The sequence below is a fragment of the Agelaius phoeniceus genome, chromosome 22, assembly GCF_051311805.1.
Source record: "Agelaius phoeniceus isolate bAgePho1 chromosome 22, bAgePho1.hap1, whole genome shotgun sequence".
Taxonomy (NCBI): Eukaryota; Metazoa; Chordata; class Aves; order Passeriformes; family Icteridae; genus Agelaius; species Agelaius phoeniceus.
Window position 1 is genome coordinate 6022018 of NC_135286.1, and position 21298 is coordinate 6043315.

The 21298-nt window shown below is 57.0% G+C and overlaps 1 protein-coding gene across 2 annotated transcripts; it reads right to left on the bottom strand.

The window, feature by feature from the left end:
• Positions 1-2870: 2870 nt before the first annotated feature.
• On the bottom strand, positions 2871-20933 carry SERINC2 (serine incorporator 2). Of its 2 annotated transcripts, XM_054648338.2 has the most exons (10): positions 20781-20933; positions 11576-11737; positions 10143-10330; positions 9086-9165; positions 8059-8196; positions 7404-7573; positions 6063-6153; positions 5839-5974; positions 4226-4435; positions 2871-3673 (listed from the first exon to the last, which is right to left on the bottom strand). In XM_054648338.2, exons 1-10 carry the CDS (start codon positions 20817-20819, stop codon positions 3535-3537), a joined length of 1353 nt encoding a protein of 450 aa, XP_054504313.2. In that variant the 5' UTR covers positions 20820-20933; the 3' UTR covers positions 2871-3534. The 2 variants fall into 2 exon arrangements, with proteins under 2 accessions (XP_054504313.2, XP_077045685.1); XM_077189570.1 differs by lacking the exons at positions 2871-3673; positions 4226-4435; positions 5839-5974; positions 6063-6153 and adding an exon at positions 6637-7296 and having other exon boundaries at positions 7337-7573.
• Between the last annotated feature and the right edge of the window lie 365 nt (positions 20934-21298).

Consider the following 21298-nt stretch of genomic DNA (forward strand, 5'->3'; position numbering starts at 1 on the left):
CTCCAGGGGCAGCCACAGCTGCTCTGGCAATTCCAGCCCAGCCCCTGCCCACCCTGCCAGGGAACAATTCCCAATTCCCAAGATCCCATCCAGCCCTGCCCTCTGCCACTGGCAGCCATTCCCTGCCTCCTGGCCCTCCATCCTTGGCCCCAGTCCCTCTGCAGCTCTCCTGGAGCCCCTGCAGGCCCTGCAAGGGCTCTGAGCTCTGCCTGGAGCCTTCTCCTCTCCAGGGCAGCACCCCCAGCTCTCCCAGAAGTGCTGCAGCTGCTGCTGCTTGTGGGTCTTTCCCCTTTGGAGGTGACAGTCACCAGATGAAGGAAGTTTTCAGTCCCTCATGGCTCTGTGCCCATGTCCCTCTCCCAGGTCTCTCGTGGTTCCTCCCTTTTCCATCAGCCCCGTGGTGCCCAGCCCAGCTGGGTACCCCAGGGCAGTTCTGGGCACCAGGGGCTGGGTGCCACCTCCAGGGCCATGGGACACTCCCGCAGCCTCTGCCTGACCGGCTGAGCTCAGGGTGTGCCCAGGGAGCTGCTTCCCTCCCTCCTCCCCCCTGCAGAACACGGCGTGTCTGGGCTGTGGATTGCACTGCTGAGAGGCAAATGCAGAACAGCCACAACTCTGTGTGGAGTTCAGAGCAGTCCCAGAGAGGGAAATGGGGCTCAGACTGCCCATGAGTCCCACTCACATCATGCTTAGTTCTGGGGGATTTTGTGCCATCAATCCATCTTTTTTTTTTTTTTTTTTTTTTTTTTTTTTTTTTTTTTTTTTATTTATTCCCAAAATACAGCCAGGAAGGCAAAAGCAGCCAGGCCTCCCTATGGCTGGAGCTCCTGGGGTGCCTTGCACAGCTCTGGATTAGTTGGGCAGATAAATCCAGATGGATGGGTCAGATGGCACTGGGAACAACCTGCCCTGCTGGAATCCCAAACCCAGGGAAGGCACAGGCATCACAGCCAGGGTCACCCCAGTGCCCTGCCTCGCTTTTCTGGCTCGTTTTGGGGTGCACAGGGCCTGGCACTGAGGTGGAGCTGCCAGGGGGCAAAGAACATTGTCCTGGAAAGAAATGGTGGAGGGAGGCGTGATGGGGAAATAAATCTGGCAATGCCATCCCTGCCAGAACCTTCCCTGCAGGGACACAGGGGTACAGGGTGTAGGGTGCAGGGTGTAGGGACACAGGGGTGTAGGGACACAGAGGTGTAGGGTGAAGGGTGAAGGGTGCAGGGTGTAGGGACACAGGGGTGCAGGGTGTAGGGACACATGGGTACAGGGTGTAGGGTGCAGGGTGTAGGGACACAGGGGTGTAGGGACACAGGGGTGCAGGATGAAGGGTGAAGGGACACAGGGGTGTAGGATATAGGGTGAAGGGTGTAGGGACACAGGAGTGAAGGGTGTAGGGTGTAGGGACACAGGGGTGTAGGGTGTAGGGTGAAGGGTGCAGGGTGAAGGGTGTAGGGACACAGGGGTGCAGGATGAAGGGTAAAAGGTGCAGAGGGTAGGGTGAGGGTTACAGGGAGCAGGATGGGGTCCCTGGGTGCAGACTGGGAGTCCCTGGGTTCCGGATGGGATCACTGGGTGCAGGATGGGGTGCCTGGGTGCAGGATGGGATTACTGGGTGCAAGATGGCATCACTGGGTGCAGACTGGGAATCCCTGGGTGCAGGATGGGGTCATTGGGTGCAGACTGGGGGTCACTGGACGCAGGATGGGGTCACAGGGAGCAGGATGGGGTCCCTGGGTGCCGGATGGGGTCCCTGGTTGTAGGATGGAGTCGCAGGGAGCAGGATGGGGTCCCTGGTTGTAGGATGGAGTCGCAGGGAGCAGGATGGGGTCCCTGGTTGTAGGATGGAGTCGCAGGGAGCAGGATGGAGTCCCTGGTTGTAGGATGGAGTCGCAGGGAGCAGGATGGGGTCCCTGGGTGCCGCTCGGTGCCGCTGTCGCTCCGCGGGCTCGCAGCGCCATCGCGCGGCTGGAGCCGCCCCGCACGGGAACGGGAACGGGAACGGAACTGGGACTGGAAATGGGAGCTGGAATGGGAACGGGAATAGGACTGGGAATGGGAATGGGACTGGGAACGGGACTGGGAACGGGACTGGGAGTGGGAATGGGAACGGGAATGGGAACGGAACTGGGACTGGGAATGGGAGCTGGAATGGGAACGGGAATAGGACTGGGAATGGGAATGGGACTGGGAACGGGACTGGGAGTGGGAATGAGATTGGGGCGCCCCAGGACGGGCTGCACGGTGGGCAGCGGGCACTGCCCGGCCCCGCGGCTCCGAGGGCAGCCCCCACCTGCACCAGTGCCCGCACCTCCTGCCAGGGGCCAGCCCCAGCACTGTGAGTGCCCCACACGGAGCTCTCCCCATCCTCTGTGCCCATCCCCGGGCATGGTCTGCACCCCGCCTTGTGCACCCCCTTTGCTCACCACCACCACGGCTCTCGGGGTGTCACAGGCTGGCAGTGGGGTCCAGGGCTCCCAAAGCGATGCCAGCCCTGCCAGCTGTGCCCCCACCCTGCCATTGGGTCAGTTTAAAACATCCCACTCCCTCCTCCTTCCAGGCACCCACCCACCAGGAAAGACTCCAAACAGCCAAACCCAAATAAACCGTGTTTATTCCAAATGAGACTTGACTAACGAGGCAAAGAGCTGGGGCCAGGCCGGTGGGACCCTGAGCTGTGCCCCACAGGGGACAGGAGCTGTGACACTGAGCTATGCCCCGCAGGGGCCAGGGAGCTGTGACACTGAGCTGTGCTCCAGAGAGCTCAGGGAGCTGTGACACTGAGCTGTGCTCCAGAGAGCTCAGGGAGCTGTGACACTGAGCTGTGCCCCAGAGAGCTCAGGGAGCTGTGACAGGGAGCTGTGACAGGGAGCTGTGACAGGGAGCTGTGACACTGAGCTGTGACACTGAGCTGTGCCCCACAGGGGACACTGAGCTGTGACACTGAGCTGTGCCCCGCAGGGGACAGGGAGCTGTGACACTGAGCTGTGCTCCAGAGAGCTCAGGGAGCTGTGACACTGAGCTGTGCTGCTGCTGGGACAGCCCCGGGCAGCTGGGGCCACCACCGAGGCTGGCACAGCAGGACCTCTGCCCCCAGCCACGAGTCCCCGGGGTTTGTTTCCCTCCAGGCTCTTTGGGGACACAACAGCGGCCAGGGCCTGGGTCCCCTCCAGACCCCAGAGACCCCAAAAGGCACCAACAGGGACCCATCCCTGACAGGGCACCGGCAGCTGGGGAGAACCAAACCCTCCCAAGGCAAGGCAGTGGTGTCTGCAGGGCAGAGAGGGTCTGGAGGCACTGCCCAAGGCACTACACAAACACGGAGATGATGAGAGCTTTAAAACCACCCTCAGGTATCTCTCAGCCCTTAATTTTCTCTGCTTGGCACTTCATCCCTTTCAAATTAAAACTAAAGAGCTGCAAGAAGGCACAACCCAGCACAGCAGCTCCAGCGTGCAGAGCGGAGGCTGAGGCAGAGCTGGGGCTGTCCCCAGCCTCGAGGGACAGAGCCACGATGGCAGCAGCATGGCCAGGGCCACCTCAGCTGAAGTCCCGGTCTGGCAGCAGCAGTGGAGCCACCAAGGTCCAGAGGTAGAGCAGGAGCCCGGCCCAGCTGGAGCAGATCTTCACCCACACGGCCGTCCAGGGGCTGCTCAGCGCCTGCAGCCTCTCGTCCGGCCTGGAACAGCCACGGGAGGGTGGCACCCACTGCTGTGACACCCTGACGGTGCCCCGGAGGGATGGGTGCCCCCAGGGAACACCGGGGTGCCCCATGGCCGCTGCCACCCCAGGGTGTGACCCCAACACTGGAGCCATCCCAGGGTGTGACCCCAACACTGGAGCCATCCCAGGGTGTGACCCCACTGCTGTGGCCACCCCAGGTGTGACCCCAATGCTGCAGCCAGCCCAGGTGTGACCCCACCACTGCAGCCACCCCAAGTGACCCCACTTCTCTGGCCACCTCTGGGTGTGACCCCACTGCTTCAGCCACCCCGGGTGTGACCCCAGCACTGCGGCCTTGGTCCCTGCTCCCCCTCCTCCCAAGGGATCCTGGGCTGCAGCAGAGGACGCTGGCCGGCCCAGGCACAACACAACCCTAATAATAATTAATGCCGCTAAGGGAGCACGTCCAGCAGCCTCACACACCTCAGCAGTGCCCAGCACACGGCACCCCGCAAGGAGGGGACCTGCAGGAACAGGGACAGCCCCGGGTGCCCGCGGCAGCTCTCACCTGTACCAGTTGGTGAGGGTCATCATGATGTAGAGGGCGGCGAGGAGGAGGCAGAGGTGGAAGAAGCTGTAGTTGTAGGAGACGCCGTCCTGCTCGTTGTCGTAGGCGCGGTGCGCTCCGCCCTCCTCCGCCGCGCCCGGCCCGGCCCCGGCCCCGCTCTCCTCCGTCAGCATCAGTTTGTTCACCTGCGGGTGGTCCGAGCAGCGCAGGCTGCGGGCACAGCGGGGTCAGCACCACTGCCCCCATGGCGGGGCCGCTGTGCCCGGGGCAGTTTGGGGCGTGGAGGCTGTGGGGAAACCCTAAAAACTCTGCCTGTGGCCCTTAGCCAGCTCTGCAGCTCTCCTGGAGCCCCTTTGGGTACAGGCAGGGCAGTTTGGGGTAGGCAGGTTGTGGGGAACCCCAAAATCTCTGTCACCCTGGTCCAAAGCCTGTCGCAGACATCTTTTATGAAAAATCCTTTCCTTAGGATTTTTCCTCTTGAGAAGCTGAGAGGCCTCAGGAACAGAATGTAACCAATGGTTATCTGCTGCTGTGGAATGCAACAGGTGCATCTGGGATTGGGCTCATGTGGTTGTTTCTAATTAATGGCCAATCACAGTCAGCTGGCTTGGACTCTCTGTCCAAGACACAAATCTTTGTTATCATTCTTTTCTATTCTATCCTTAGCCAGCCTTCTGATGAAATCCTTTCTTCTATTCTTTCAGTATAGTTTTAATATAATATATATCATAAAATAATAAATCAGCCTTCTGAAACATGGAGTCAGATCCTCGTCTCTTTCCTCATCCAAGAGCCCCTGTGAGCACGGTCACAAAAGCCTCTCTCCAGCTCGCTCAGAACCCCTTTGGGCACTGAAGGCTGACTGGAACCTCCAGATCAACAAAGAGAATGAAGGGTGAGGTTTTGCCCCTGGGTAGAACAGCCCCAGGCTCCAGTGTGGAATGGGGGGCACTCCCGGAAAGGCCCTGGGGGTGCTGCTGGGCACCGGGGAACACGAGGCAGCAGCGAGTCCCTGCTGCAGAGGGTGAGAGGTGTCCTGGGCTGGACAGGCAAAGCTCTGCCTGCAGGTTGAGGGGTGGCATCCAGTGATCTGCTCTGATAAGGCCACCCCATGGCAGGGGTTCTGTCCTTGGGGCCATCCCCAGGACAGGCAGAGCCCTTTGGGGCTCTGGAGAAACCCTAAAACTGTGACTGTGGTCAGGCCTGTGTCCCTGGGGACAGGGATGGCTCGACAAAGAGCCTTTGGTGACAAAACCCCCGGGCCAAGGTGTCACCTCCACTCCAGAGGCCCCTCCCATGGCTCTGGCTCGGGGCTGGGGCTGTTTGTGGGCCAGGGGGATGTGAGGGGCAGCAAGGACAAAAGCCATAAACCTGCAGCCCCTGCCAGCCTCCCCAGGGAGGCCGAGGGAGAAGCAAAGTGCAGCCCCTGCCAGGAAAGTTCCTCCTGTGGGGCCTCCAGAGGCGCTGCCTGAGCCCAGGGCACAAAGGCCTGGGTGCCTGTGGCCCTGCCAGCCCTGCCCAGCCCTTGGCCATGTGTCCTGCAGGCTGTGCCCCTGCAGCTGCACATGCCCAGGGGACAGGGCAGTCCCCAGGGACACAAACCAAGCGCTCACCTGATGAAGAGGGTGCAGAGGATGAAGATCACCAGCCCCACGATGCTCGGGGCGTCCCACCAGGTTGTCAGGGGCTCGGTGGCCGTGGCTGAGCCAGTGCTGTTCCTCAGCAGCAGCGTGGGGTTACAGCGCTGGCCTGGGGGGACACAGAGGGACAGAGCCCACTGCAGTGAGTGCTCCTGCCCCAGCCATCCCTCCCCAAAGCCCAGGCAGGTCTGGCTTACTCGGCACGTTGGCCAGGGCGGCCCAGGTGATGTAGATGGTGTAGAGGGTGATGAGGGATGCCTGCAGCAGCCCCGAGTGTGGCTGAGCCTCCTGCAAACACAACAGTGGGTGCTGGGGGGGCTCCTGTACCCCAGGGTGACACAGCCCCAGCCCCCTTGGTGCTCCTGTACCCTGGGTGACACAGTCCCAGCTGTGGGGTGCTCCTGTACCCCGGGGTGACACAGCCCCAGCTGCTCCTGTACCCCAGGGTGACACAGCCCCAGCCCCCTTGGTGCTCCTGTACCCTGGGTGACACAGTCCCAGCTGTGGGGTGCTCCTGTACCCCGGGGTGACACAGCCCCAGCTGCTCCTGTACCCCAGGGTGACACAGCCCCAGCCCCGTTGGTGCTCCTGTACCCTGGGTGACACAGTCCCAGCTGTGGGGTGCTCCTGTACCCTGGAGTGACACAGCCCCGGGTGCTCCTGTACCCTGGAGTGACACAGCCCTGGGTGCTCCTGTACCCTGGAGTGACACAGCCCTGGGTGCTCCTGTACCCTGGGTGACACAGTCTCAGCTGTGGGGTGCTCCTGTACCCTGGGGTGACACAGCCCCGGGTGCTCCTGTACCCTGGAGTGACACAGCCCTGGGTGCTCCTGTACCCTGGGGTGACACAGCCCCGGGTGCTCCTGTACCTCAAGGTGACACAGTCCCAGCTGTGGGGTGCTCCTGTACCCTGGAGTGACACAGCCCCAGGTGCTCCTGTACCCCGGGGTGACACAGCCCCAGCTGCTCCTGTACCCCAGGGTGACACAGCCCCAGCCCCCTTGGTGCTCCTGTACCCTGGAGTGACACAGCCCCAGGTGCTCCTGTACCCTGGGTGACACAGCCCTGGGTGCTCCTGTACCTCGAGGTGACACAGTCCCAGCTGTGGGGTGCTCCTGTACCCTGGAGTGACACAGCCCCGGGTGCTCCTGTACCCTGGGTGACACAGCCCTGGGTGCTCCTGTACCCCAGGTGACACAGTCCCAGCTGTGGGGTGCTCCTGTACCCTGGGGTGACACAGCCCCAGCTGCTCCTGTACCCCAGGGTGACACAGCCCCAGCCCCGTTGGTGCTCCTGTACCCTGGAGTGACACAGCCCTGGGTGCTCCTGTACCCCGGGGTGACACAGCCCCGGGTGCTCCTGTACCCTGGGTGACACAGCCCCGGGTGCTCCTGTACCCCGGGGTGACACAGCCCTGGGTGCTCCTGTACCTCGAGGTGACACAGTCCCAGCTGTGGGGTGCTCCTGTACCCTGGAGTGACACAGCCCCGGGTGCTCCTGTACCCCAGGGTGACCCAGTGCTCCCCAACGGCCTCACCTGGATCTTGGGCAGGATGGACACCACCGAGACAATGAGGCAGAGGATGAGGTTGATGCTGATGAAGGCCTTGCCCTCCGTGCAGCCCTCGGGCTTGGTGTAGTAGACGTAGAGCAGCACAATGGCCGCGATGGAGGCGGCGTAGAAGATGAAGGTGATGGTGCAGAGGGCTGGGGGAGGACACCAAAGAGGCTGGAGCAGTGTCACACACATCTTTTATGGAAAATCCTTTCCTTAGGATTTTTCCTCCTGAGAAGCTGAGAGGCCTCAGGAACAAAATGTAACCAATGGTTATCTGCTGCTGTGGAATGCAACAGGGGCATCTGGGATTGGGCTCATGTGGTTGTTTCTAATTAATGGCCAATCACAGCACAGCTGGCTCAGACAGAGTCTGAGCCACAAACCTTTGTTATCATTGTTTCTTTCTTTTTCTTTTCTTAGCCAGCCTTCTGATGAAATCTTTTCTTCTATTCTTTCAGTATAGTTTTAATATAACATATATCATAAAATAATAAATCAGCCTTCTGAAACATGGAGTCAGATCCTCATCTCTTCCCTCATCCTAAGATCCCTGCGAACATGGTCACAGAGCAGAGCCCCCAGCCCGGCCCTGGGATGATCTGAGCCCCAGGGCACGGGTGCCCAGCAGACCCACCTGCGTACCAGCCCTTGGCACTGCCCTGCTCCGTGTTGTGCAGCCAGCGCTGGCTCCAGGAGTGCGCCAGGTCGATGAGCAGCACCAGCTGGATGAGGATGAACAGGAAGGAGCCGACCACACCGAAGTAAAACCAGACTTGAGGGGAGGAGAAAACCATGGAAGAAGGTTTTGAATTAAGACCTTAGAATCGACAAGACTTTTTCGAACAATGATTTGTAACTATTGTCAGGTGTAATTTATGCCCTTTCAACTGACTAGACTTTCACAGCATTAAATTGCTTGTGTTGTAATATAGCAATGCTTAGTGCAAGCAAGAAAAGGCTTTAAGCAGGTAAAAAGCAGAAATATTATAGTAAAGCTATGAAATGCAAGTAATAAACGACACGATTATGAAAGTTTCTTTTTAGGTGAACAGAGAGGGGGAATTGTGGGAATCCACAAAATTACAGGGTTTTGGGAAAGCTGCAAAAGGCAGGCCTCAGAGACAGCAGAACTGTGATTAGAGCTAAGCAGTAGCCATGAGATAGGTCAGCAGAAAATTATTTAAACTGTAGAAAAGCAAGGACAAATAGAACAATGGTCTGTGTATTAATGCTTGTCTAGAATAACTCTCTAAGCTACAGAAAAGTTTATCTAGCAAGTTATTAGCAATGTTGAAGCTTAATAATAGAGCTCTGTGCATTGTGTTTTAAGGCTTACAAGCAGGTATTGTATTCGAAATAAGCAAGCATTGCTTTAACCAAAGGTACCTGTGCTTATAGTGGTTGGATAGAACTACTGTCAATGTGCTTTTGCTTTGTGTGATTGGTCAAAAAACTTATAAAGTGAGTTGTGACATTAAATTCTTGATCTGCTGCCTGAGATGTGAGCTGCTGGCATCTTCCCATTGTCATAATCATGTAATGAGACTGATGCTGGAAAATAAACAGCTCAAGGCACATTCACAGCAGCCCCGTCCTGTTTGTGATTTGTACAGAGCCCCCAGCCAGCATCAGTGCCCAGGAGGGCACGGGCAGCTCCTCACCTGAGGTGAAGGCACCGTCGGGGATGTAGAAGGCGCCCACTGTGATCCCCACCAGTATCAGGAACTTGAAGAACCAGAAGCTGTGGGAGGAGAGAGGAGGCACAGTGTGCACATGGCAGGGACAGGGATGGGGGTCCTGCCTGTCCCCTTCCCAGGCTGTTGGATAGAAGTGGAAATAGGATGGGGGTGGAGAGGCTTGCTAGGGTTAGGAGTATGAATGTGTTTAGGACTACTGAGAGGTCCATTACTTTCACTTGGATTTGCACCAAGATGAGTGGCTCCTAAAACCATTGGATTCCTATTATCCTTTGAAAGTAAGGAGACTGAGATTTTATACTTGTTCCAGATTGCAATGCAGGATGTTTTCCATTACCATCTGTATGGCAGATTATCTTTTGTCAAGTGGGCAGTTTGCCTTATCTCTCTCTCTGAGTGACCACAATCACTCCTCCCTCAGGAGGGGACACCTGCTGATAACAGCTATGGAATGTCCCTGCATGGCTGATAAGAACTACAGCATCCCATTGGCAGATGGGAGCCCAGAGGGAGGAGCCAAGCATTCCTACCCGGATAGAATCTGGAGATTCTGGAACCCCAGCACGGCTTCTGCACTGCATTGCCCAGAGGAACAGCAGCTGCCTCTTGCCCTGGATCTGCAGAGGCAGAGACTGCACCTTTCTCCAGGATCCCTGCTCCAGCAGAACCAGCCCTGGCACTGCAGGAGGGCTGAGCCACAATTCCAATGGTTCTGCTGCCAGCAGCCTGACCCACAGGGTGTCAGGCTGGGTTCTGACTCTGCCACTGTTGCTTTAGTTCACTGCATTCTTTATTTTATCCTTTTTTTTTTCTTCCCTATTAAAGAACTGTTATTTCCTGCTCCCATATTTTTTGCCTGAGAGCCCCTTAATTTAAAATTTACAGCAATTCAGAGGGGTGGGGAGGGTTTGCATTGTCCATTTCAGGGGAGGCTCCTGCCTTCCTGAGCAGACTCCTGTCTCTCCAAACCAAGACAATACTCAGATACAAGCGCTATCCTTTGGCGTCCTCCCGCACTCACCCGTTCTGCAGGGCGGCCCGCGGGTCCTTGCTGCTGCGCACGCACACCATGAGCACGGCAAAGAGGCAGAAGAAGGCGGCCATGGCGAAGCCCATGCGATACACGGCCTTGTGGCCCAGGAAGCTGCTGCAGTCCACCTTGGTCTGGACCCCCAGCACCGAGCCACTGCCTTCACAGAAACCGGGGAGCTGAAACAGGGATGGGAGCGTGAGCATCACCTCAGCACATCCTATGGGGAGTGGTGTTGTAGGAAGGTCTGGATTGGAGATCTACTGGTTGGATTAAAGATCAGCTTCTCCACTGTGAAGCAGCCTCAGCTGTGGCTGCCCCTGGACCTCTGGAAGTGTCCCAGGCCAGGTTGGACAGTGTAGCCACATTTCTCCTCACAGAGAAAAGCAAAGCACAATTCTTCCCAAAGATATTTCTGGGTTTCACATTCTCTGAACCTCAGAGAAAGGGAAAACAATTCTTATCTCACTGACTGCTCCTGTGTTGTTCACAAGCAGAATGCATTGTGGAAGATTGTTTACCTGAAGGGAATTGGTGATTGGATTCTGCTGTGAGTGTTGTGATTCACTGAGCCATTGGATCCAGGTGTGTGTATGGGGACTGTCAGCTGACAGTCATGACATTTTGGGCAGTTGTGTGCAGAGTTGAGTGCTTGGCAGATTCAGTTTAGATGTAATATAATATAGATGTAATATAGTATAGAATAATATAGTAAAATAATTAATTAGCCTTCTGATAAGATGGAGTCCTCCTCGTCATTTCTCCCTTCATCAGGGGCAAAAATATCTATGCTAGGACAGGGCTTGGAGCAGCCTGGGACAGTGGAAGGTGTCCCTGCCCATGGCAGGGGGTGGAAGGGCTTTGAGTTCCTTTCAACCCAAACCATTTTGTGATTCCACACCCACCACGAGCCCTGGTGCCACCAAGGATGGGCCAGACCATGACTGCTCCAATGCCACTTGCCTGAGGTGACACAGATAAAGCCACCCAGCCGGTCAGTGGAAAGCTGGCATGAACCAGCTCGTCCCTACAGCCCAACTCAGCTGGCAGAGCTCTGCTCCTCCTCCTGAAGTCCCTCCTCCACAAGGTGCATCAGTGGAACCCCAAGTCATCAGCTGAACCCCCCCAAAAAAAAAGTTGAACCCCAACGTGCATCCCCCAAGTCATCAGCTGAACCCCAAAAACGGGATGTAGGAAACTTTCCTGGGAGACATCTGGGAAAACTAAAAATTGCATTAAATGATCCCACTGCGTTTTCCTCTCCATGGAAAACCAGGGCTGATAATGCCTGCTCCCAGTGAGATGCTCAGAAAAAAGAGGAACAAAAGCACATCATGACCCAAAAATTCACCTTTTTGGTTCAGCCCCAAGTCCCCACCACAAGCTGGGTCGTTTCTTCCCAGCGACCTCCAGGAGTTCTTTACCTTGTGCAACTCCTTCTCCACGCCCGGGATTATCATGATGATGGACACGAGGGTGCCGAGGAAGAGGAAGAAGGTGAAGAGGAGGCGGGAGATGGTGGAGTTCTTGGCTGAGGGGCAGCAGCCACAGAGCAGGCAGGGGGCAGAGCCACAGAGACACGACACCTGCAAGGAGAGCAGTGATGAGAAGAAGAAGAGAAACTTGCCCCAAAATACGTGCCCAGTTTGATCCTTAAGGAGATCAGCCTAGGAATCCACACTGCTGCCTGGAGCTACTCACACCACAACCCACAGCACACAGGACCTCATGGAAATGGCACCAAATTCCCCAAAATGTTGCTGAAAACCAAAAGAGCTGCAGGAACAGCCAATAGAAAATGACATCCAGAGTCTGGAGATACCCCCATGGTTTTTGCTCCATGCAAGGACCTGGTCAAAGCAAGCCCTGCCCTGCAGGAGCCTCCTTTTTGTACAAAAATGAGGTTTCCAAGACAATTTCAGGCTGCCCTTTCCGTCAAATCCAGGATGGGTGATATTGATATCAGCACCATGGGGGAAGCAACTCATCCTGCCATCCTTCCCCTCTGCAAAGGCCACTTGACAGGTGGGGAAACTGAGGCACAGCATCCCCAAGAGTCCCCTGGCACCCCAAATCCAGCACAGGCAGTGCTGCCAGGTGCACCCCATTCCAGAGACTCCCATGGCTGTGCCGGAGCAGGGAAATCCTGGCTGAGGAAACCCAAACTCACCGATACCAAAACATTGGTGGGAGTTTGCTGTGCAGGGACAGTGCAGGATAAACCTTGGAACAGCTCCTCCTCTCCTGGACTTCAGCACAGCAGGCAGGGGAAGGGCTCTGCTCTCTCCTCTGTTGAGGGATGTGCACGAGTTGTGTGTTTATTATGGCTACGTGCTTCCAAATCAGGGTCTGCTCTTGGTGTTAATTAAAGATGGCTCGGTATTGACTCGAATCTACATTTCTCATTGTTGGAATCAGCATAAAAAAAGGACATGACAAAAAACAAAACCTGGTGTGGAGCTGCTGTGTGTGGCTCCCTCAGCACAAGTGACCACTTTGATGCCCCCAAATCACCAAAGGTGGCTTTCAATATTTTTTAAGCATAAGCACATCATTATTTGTGAAAAATCCACTCCTTCTTGACTTATTCCTCTTATCCCATGCCAGCCCCACATCCCAGCCCCATGAACATCTGTGTTGAGTTGATGGTACCCACAGGAGCTGGGGTGGGTGTGAGGCCCGAGGTATCCCATGGGAACTCTCATCCTGCCCCTCCAGGAGCTGCTCAGAGGCATCACATCATGTTTTCAACTTGGAAGCATGGGAAAATGGCTTTCAATTAGAGACTGCTTCATTTCAGCCTCATTAAATGCACCACGTGCACCAGAGTGCATTAAAATGCACCAGCGTTACTGTATTTCCCTTCAAATTAAAAAAGAAATGCAGAGCAACAACAAAAATCCCTTTAAATGCAGAATTACTGCATCATCTGATGCAGCAAAGCCCCTGAGTGCTCCATCCACACCCCCAGCTCCTCCTCATTCAGTGCCAACTGAAACAAAAAGCACCAGTCCCAGAATCAGCAGATCCTGACAGGAAAATCAGGAGGTTTGGTGCTGCTTAGGAAGATGTGGATTTGGGGGTTCAGACCATTCCATCCCATTCCCATGGCAGGGCCACCTCCCACTGTGCCAGGTGCTGCCAGCCCCAATGTCCAGCCTGGCCTTGGGCACTGCCGGGGCTCCAGGGGCAGCCACAGCTGCTCTGGGCACCCTGGCAGAGCCCAAACCTCTCCAACCAGGCCTTGCCAGGCTACAAACCCCTGTGGCAAATGGCACTGGGGGCACCTGGAACCATCCAGGAAATCATTCTTTCCTTGCCTTTCTCCATTTGCTGCAATGGTTTTTGGTGCTGGTTTCCATCCTGGATTGAGGAATGGGAATGCCAGAGTGGTTTGGGTGGGAAGGGATCTTCAATGCCAGCTCATTGCAGCCCAGGGCCACCTCCCACTGTGCCAGGTGCTGCCAGCCCCAATGTCCAGCCTGGCCTTGGGCACTGCCAGGGCTCCAGGGGCAGCCACAGCTGCTCTGGCAATTCCAGCCCAGCCCCTGCCCACCCTGCCAGGGAACAATTCCCAATTGCCAAGATCCCATCCAGCCCTGCCCTCTGCCACTGGCAGCCATTCCCTGCCTCCTGTCCCTCCATCCTTGGCCCCAGTCCCTCTGCAGCTCTCCTGGAGCCCCTTCAGGCCCTGCAAGGGCTCTGAGCTCTCCCTGGAGCCTTCTCCTCTCCAGGGCAGCACCCCCAGCTCTCCCAGCCTGGCTCCAGAGGGGCTCCAGCCCTGCAGCAGCTCCGTGGGCTCCTCTGGATTCTCTCCAACAATCACAAGGTTTTTGGGAGCCTGCAGCATCCCTGGATGTTTGTTTTGCAGGATGACTCTCACATAGCCAAACTCCCTGGTTGTGTTTCAGGTTTCACAGGTCTTGCAGCCGCTGAGGTAACAGGATACAGCATCTCCATCCCACTGCTCTGCTCTGTCACACGGGAATCCTGTGGATTCCTTTCAGGATCACTCCCTCAAAGCTCCTTTGCAGTGAAGCTGAGGAACCCTTTGTGCCCCACACTGACCCCTCCAGCTGCCCGGGCACTCCTGATTCCAGTCTTTTTCTTTTAAAACCAATGGTTAGCAGCAAGGAACACACTCCCAGCAGTGCTGGGCACTCTGATTCTCCTTCCAAAGATTTTTAAACTGCCCCAAAATGTGAACACGGTGAAGGGACAAAGAGCAGGATGGAAAAAGCCAGCGAGGGAAGTGGCTGCAGCAGCAGGAGAGCGGGGGTTAATGAGGAAGTGTTGGTTTTCAGCTGCTGGTGGATGATTAAACTCTCCGGTTTCACCGGCGACTTCCTCCTTGAGTGCAGCTCACCTCAGTGGGGCTGGCATGTCAGGGCTGCTGTCATCCCTCCTGCCCAGGGCACGACAGCATGGAGAGAGCATGGGGACAAGGGACGTGACACATGGGCCCCAAATACACCCATACAGCAACAGCGCCCCAAAAACTGCACCCCAAATACACCCACACAGCAACAGCACCACAAATACACCCATACAGTAACAGCACCACAAAAACTGCTCCCCAAATACACCCACACAGCAACAGCACCACAAATACACCCAGACAGCAACAGCACCCACAAACAGCACCCCAAATACACCCACACAGCAACAGCACCACAAATACACCCACACAGCAACAGCACCCCAAAAACTGCGCCCCAAATACACCCATACAGCAACAGCACCCCAAAAACTGCACCCAAATACACCCACACAGCAACAGCACCACAAAAACTGCGCCCCAAATACACCCATACAGCAACAGCACCCCAAAAACTGCACCCCAAATACACCCATACAGCAACAGCACCCCAAAAACTGCACCCCAAATACACCCACACAGCAACAGCACCCACAAACAGCACCCAAATACACCCATACAGCAACAGCACCACAAAAACTGCGCCCCAAATACACCCACATAGCAACAGCACCACAAATACACCCAGACAGCAACAGCACCCACAAACAGCACCCCAAATACACCCACACAGCAACAGCACCCCAAAAACTGCACCCAAATACACCCACACAGCAACAGCACCACAAAAACTGCGCCCCAAATACACCCATACAGCAACAGCACCCCAAAAACTGTGCCCCAAATACACCCATACAGAAACAGCACCACAAATACACCCATACAGAGACAGCACCACAAATACACCCAGACAGCAACAGCACCCCAAAAATTGTGCCTCAAATACACCCATACAGCAACAGCACCCACAAACAGCACCACAAATACACCCAGACAGCAACAGCACCCCAAAAACTGCACCCCAAATACACCCATACAGAAACAGCACCACAAATACACCCAGACAGCAACAGCACCCCAAAAACTGTGCCACAAATACACCCATACAGCAACAGCACCACAAATACACCCATATAGCAACAGCACCCAGCAACAGCACCCCAAAAACAGCACCCCAAAAACAGCACCCCAACAATTTCACCCCAACAGCACCCAAACTCTACCAGCCCAACTACACCAACACCAGCCCAACACAACTGATCAAACTACACCAATCCAACACCACCATCCCAAAAATATCATCCAGCAACATCACCCCAAACCCACCAGCCCAACAACACCACCTCAACACCAATCCAAACCCACCCACCTAACACCACACTAATAACACCAACCTACACCACCAGCACAATTACATCATCCCAACTCCACCACCACAACAGCCCAACCACACCAACATCAGATCAACTACAGCAACCCAACTACACCTGCCCAACACCGCCCCAACCACAGCCCAACTACACCAACACCAGCCCAACACAACTGACCAAACAACCAACAGCAACCCAGAAACAGCCACCCAACATCAGCCCAACAACGTTGACCCACACTACCAGCCCCACTACACCACCCCAGTGACATCCTCCCAACAACAGCCCGACTACACCAGCCCAACAACTCCAGCCCAACACCAACCCCACTACACCACCCCAGCAATACCAACTCAAACATACTCACCCAATGTCACCCCAAACCACCCAGCCACACCACCAACCCAACTACGCCACCCCAACAACAGCCCAACACATCCCACAAACTCCACCAGCCCAACATCAACCCAAAAACACCCTCCCAACACCACCCCAACACCACCACCCCAACAACAGCAGCCCAACTACACCAACCAACCTACACCTGCCCAACATCACCCCCAACAACTGCAACTCAAAAACACCCACCCAACATCACCCCAACAATGCTGACCCACACCACCAGCCACACTACACCACCCTAGTTACATCATCGCAACAACAGCCCAACTCCAACCCAACACCAACCCAGCTACACCACCCCAGCAATACCAACTCAAACACACCCACCCAACATCACCCCAAACCACCCAGCCACACCACCAACCCAACTACACCACCCCAACAACAGCCCAACTACACCAACACCAGCTCAACAAAACCAAACTCCACCAACCCAACATCAACCCAAAAACACCCAGCCAACATCAGCCCAACTCTATCACCCCACACCCTCACCCCAACACCACCAACCCAAGAACACCAGCCCCACTATGTCACCCCAGTACCAACTCAAAAACACCCACCCAACAACACCCCTACACCACCAAGCCAACTACACCACCCCAGTTACATCACCCCCATCAACAGCAGCCCAAGCACACCAACCAAACTACACCAGCCCAACAACATCAGCCTAACATCACCCCAAAAACACCCAGCCAACATCACCCCAACAGCACTGACCCACAGCACCACCCCAACAACACCAACCCAACTACACCATCCCAATTACACCACCCCATCACAACCCAACTACACCACCCCAATATCACCCCAACTACACCATCCCAGTTACACCACCCCTGCATCACCCCAGTTACATCCCCCAGCTACACCACCCCACCACGACCCAACTACACCACCCCAGTTACACCACCCCAATAACATCACCCCAACTATACCACCCACTACAACCCAAGTACACCACCCTAATTACACTACAACCCAGCTACACCATCCCAGTTACACCATCCCAGTTACACCATCCCCACTACAACCCAACTACACCATCCCAGTTACACCATTCCCACCACAACCCAACTACACCACCCCAGGTACACCATCCCATCTACACCACCCCTCCAGCTGCCTTCACCCCAGCAGTCCCAGGTACACCCAGAGTGAGTCAACCCAAAGCGATGCTGAGCAGCCGGTGTTTGTCTGCTGCCAAATTAACGAGCAGCAGGTTAATCAGTGCCATCCCACCCCATCCCCAGGGTAATCAGCGCCATCCCACCCCATCCCCAGGTTAATCAGCACCATCCCACCCCATCCCCAGGTTAATCAGCACCATCCCACCCATCCCCACAGCCTGGGGAGCTGGTGGCCTTCCTCCCTGGCAGGTGGCCTTGGATTGGTACCACCAGGTTGACTGTCCCCTGGGGGTGTCTAAGGACTGGCCAAGCCTCCGGGCTTTGCTCTGGCTGGAGCAGCCTTCTGCTGGTAACCCCAAGCCTGTCACCCAGAAAAGCAGCTCAGAATGACCACCCTGCTCATGGCAGCCATGGGCAAAGCCTGGAGGACCACAGGAGGCAGGGACAGAGAAATTCTCCTTTTGTGATTCAAGGTTTCACTCAGGAGCAGCTTGTATGGGAAAGCACTGAAGGAAGGCTTGGCAATCTCGTGGTGCTGTGACTCAAGGGATGCAGGCAGAGCAGAGGAGTTAGTCAGGATGTTCTTGTTAAAAATAACAAAAAAAAAAAAAAAGACTAAGGGGGTTGTTCAGTTTGGTTTGGGTTTTTTTCAGTGTTTTGGCTCTTCAGACCAGTGCTAGAACAGCCCCACCAACCAGGCCCACTGGAAGGAACAACAAAATTAAGCAAAAGCTTCTTAAAAGTAATTATTTTTAATAATTAGACAGACTAGGGGGAATGTTTCATTCAGTTTGGGGGTTTTTTCAGTGTTGTTCTTCAGCTCAGACCTGTACAAAACCAGCCCCTGCATCAACGACTTCCACAGGAAGGAACAGGAAAATTAAACCTATACAATGACTCTACTGTTACCACAGTCTGAGCCACAACAGTTTTTGGGGGGGAAATAAATCCAGAATCCATACAGAAACCTCCACAGGCCTGCACTGGGGTAACTCCCTGCTTCCCCAATTCTCCATAAGGAGAAGCACAGGAATGTGTTACAGAGGGGGGGCCTTGCAGACCACCCCACCCCTCATTTCCAAACATCCTGTTCGTTAAACCTCCAGCACTCAGAGGGCAAGTTACAAAACAGGTCCCATTCCCAGGTTTCCAGGCCAGCAGCTCCCAGGCTGTTCCACAGCCCTGCCCTGGCTCTGTGCCCACAGGTGAGGCAGTGCCAGGGCAGGAAGTGCTGCTGTGGGCAGGTGCCTGCGTCACCCCAAGCACACACTCCACGTCACAGGGCACAGCACCCTGAACACTCACCTGAGCCTGTCCTGGGCCATGGCACCCCAAATCACACACTGTGCTCCTGTCCTGGGCCATGGCACCCCAAATCACACACTGTGATCCTGTCCTGGGCCATGGCACCCCAAATCACACACTGTGATCCTGTCCTGGGCCTTGGCACCCCAAATCACACACTGTGATCCTGTCCTGGGCCTTGGCACCCCAAATCACACACTGTGATCCTGTCCTGGGCCTTGGCACCCCAAATCACACACTGTGATCCTGTGTCCTGGGCCATGGCACCCCAAATCACACAGCCTGTGCCTGCCCTGGGCCATGGCACCCCAAATCACACAGCCTGTGCCTGTCCTGGGCCATGGCACCCCAAATCACACAGCCTGTGCCTGTCCTGGGCCATGGCACCCCAAATCATACACCCTGAGCCTGTCCTGGGCCATGGCACCCCAAATCACACACTGTGCTCCCGTGTCCTGGGCCATGGCACCCCAAATCACACACTGTGCTCCTGTCCTGGGCCATGGCACCCCAAATCACACTCACCTGTGCCTGTCCTGGGCCATGGCACCCCAAATCACACACCCTGAGCCTGTCCTGGGCCATGGCACCCCAAATCACACACTGTGCTCCTGCCCTGGGCCATGGCACCCCAAATCACACAGCCTGTGCCTGCCCTGGGCCATGGCACCCCAAATCACACACTGTGCTCCTGTGTCCTGGGCCATGGCACCCCAAATCACACACTGTGCTCCTGTCCTGGGCCATGGCACCCCAAATCACACTCACCTGTGCCTGTCCTGGGCCATGGCACCCCAAATCACACTCACCTGTGCCTGTCCTGGGCCATGGCACCCCAAATCACACTCACCTGTGCCTGCCCTGGGCCATGGCACCCCAAATCACCTGCCCTGGGCCATGGCACCCCGAATCACACACTGTGCTCCTGTCCTGGGCCATGGCACCCCAAATCACACAGTCTGAGCCTGCCCTGGGCCATGGCACCCCAAATCACACACCCTGAGCCTGTCCTGGGCCATGGCACCCCAAATCACACAGCCTGTGCCTGTCCTGGGCCATGGCACCCCAAATCACCTGCCCTGAGCCTGTCCTGGGCCATGGCACCCCAAACACACACCCCAAATCACCTGCCCTGGGCCATGGCACCCCAAATCACACACTGTGCTCCTGTCCTGGGCCATGGCACCCCAAATCACACACTGTGATCCTGTCCTGGGCCATGGCACCCCAAATCACACACTGTGCTCCTGCCCTGGGCCATGGCACCCCAAATCACACTCACCTGTGCCTGTCCTGGGCCATGGCACCCCAAATCACACACTGTGATCCTGCCCTGGGCCATGGCACCCCACACACAGCCCCCTGCACCCCTGTCCCAGCTCCTTCTCTTCCTCCATCCCCACTTTGGGGCTCAGCAGAGGAGCCAGGCAGGACCCCCAGGCTCTCATTGCATGGTGGGGCCAGGATACCCCCACTCCTCCAGGGCCAGCAGGACATGGCTGCTGTGGCTTCCCACCTCCCCCAGGTGCCCTGGGGTGCACCACCCACCCCATTCCCTCCCCATTCCCCTCAGCGTGGGCGCCAGAGCTTTCTGGAGTGAGCTCTCTGTGTCTCCCACGGATACCCCGGCTGCAGTGGGACCCCCTGTCCCGAGAATCCCCCACACCCCCCCGGGCACCGAGGGGTGCACCCCCTAAACCCCCCCACATCCAGGGGTGTAACCCCGGGTGTGCCCCACATCCACCTGGTACACAGGGGAGCATCCCCCGGGGGTCCCCTGCATCCCCCCGGTTACACAGGGCAGGGAGCATCCCCCGGGGGTCCCCCCATACCCAGGGGTGGCTCCTGCCGGGGATCCCCCATATCCCCTGCGTACACAGGGGTGCATCCCCCATGGGTACCCTGCATCACCCTCCCGGCATCCCTTGGACCCCTCCGCTCCCGGGTGTGGCGGGGCACATCCCCGGGGTGTCCCTCAGCCCCTCGGGGTGTCCCTCAGCCCCCGGGGTGTCCCTGGACGCTCCTCGCCCGCCCTGGGCCGCGCCCGCCGCTGCGGCACCGCCAGTGCTCAGCGCTCCCCCCGCTCCGGGCCGGCACTCACGCAGCTGAGCAGGGAGCAGACCCCGAGACAGGCCCCCATGGTGGTGGTGCTGCCGCCGCTCCCGGTCCCGCTCCCGGTCCCCTCCGCCGCCGCCGCCGCCGCTCTGGCTCCGCCCGGACCGGGAGCTCGGGGCGGCCGCGCCCGCTGCGCCTCCCCCGGGGCGGCCCCTACGGCAGCGGAGGGAGAGCGGGGGGGTTCGGGCCCTCTCCGCCCTCAGGGGAGCTCCTCCATGGCTGCTGCATCCTCACCCCACCCTCCGCTCCACAGCCCCCTCTCGCCCTTTCATCGTCCTCCATTGCCCCTCCGTCCCCGGGTACCGCCGAGGGGACCCCACCCGCACCATGGGGACATGGCCAGGGCTGGGGGGATGGCCAGGAGACCTGTCTGGGCTGGAAACAGCCCGCGGGAAGGGGTCATGGAATTCCAGAAGGGTTTGGGTAGGAAGGGACCTGAAATCCCCTCCAGTGCCACCCCTGCCATGGCAGGGCCACCTCCCACTGTGCCAGGTGCTCCCAGCC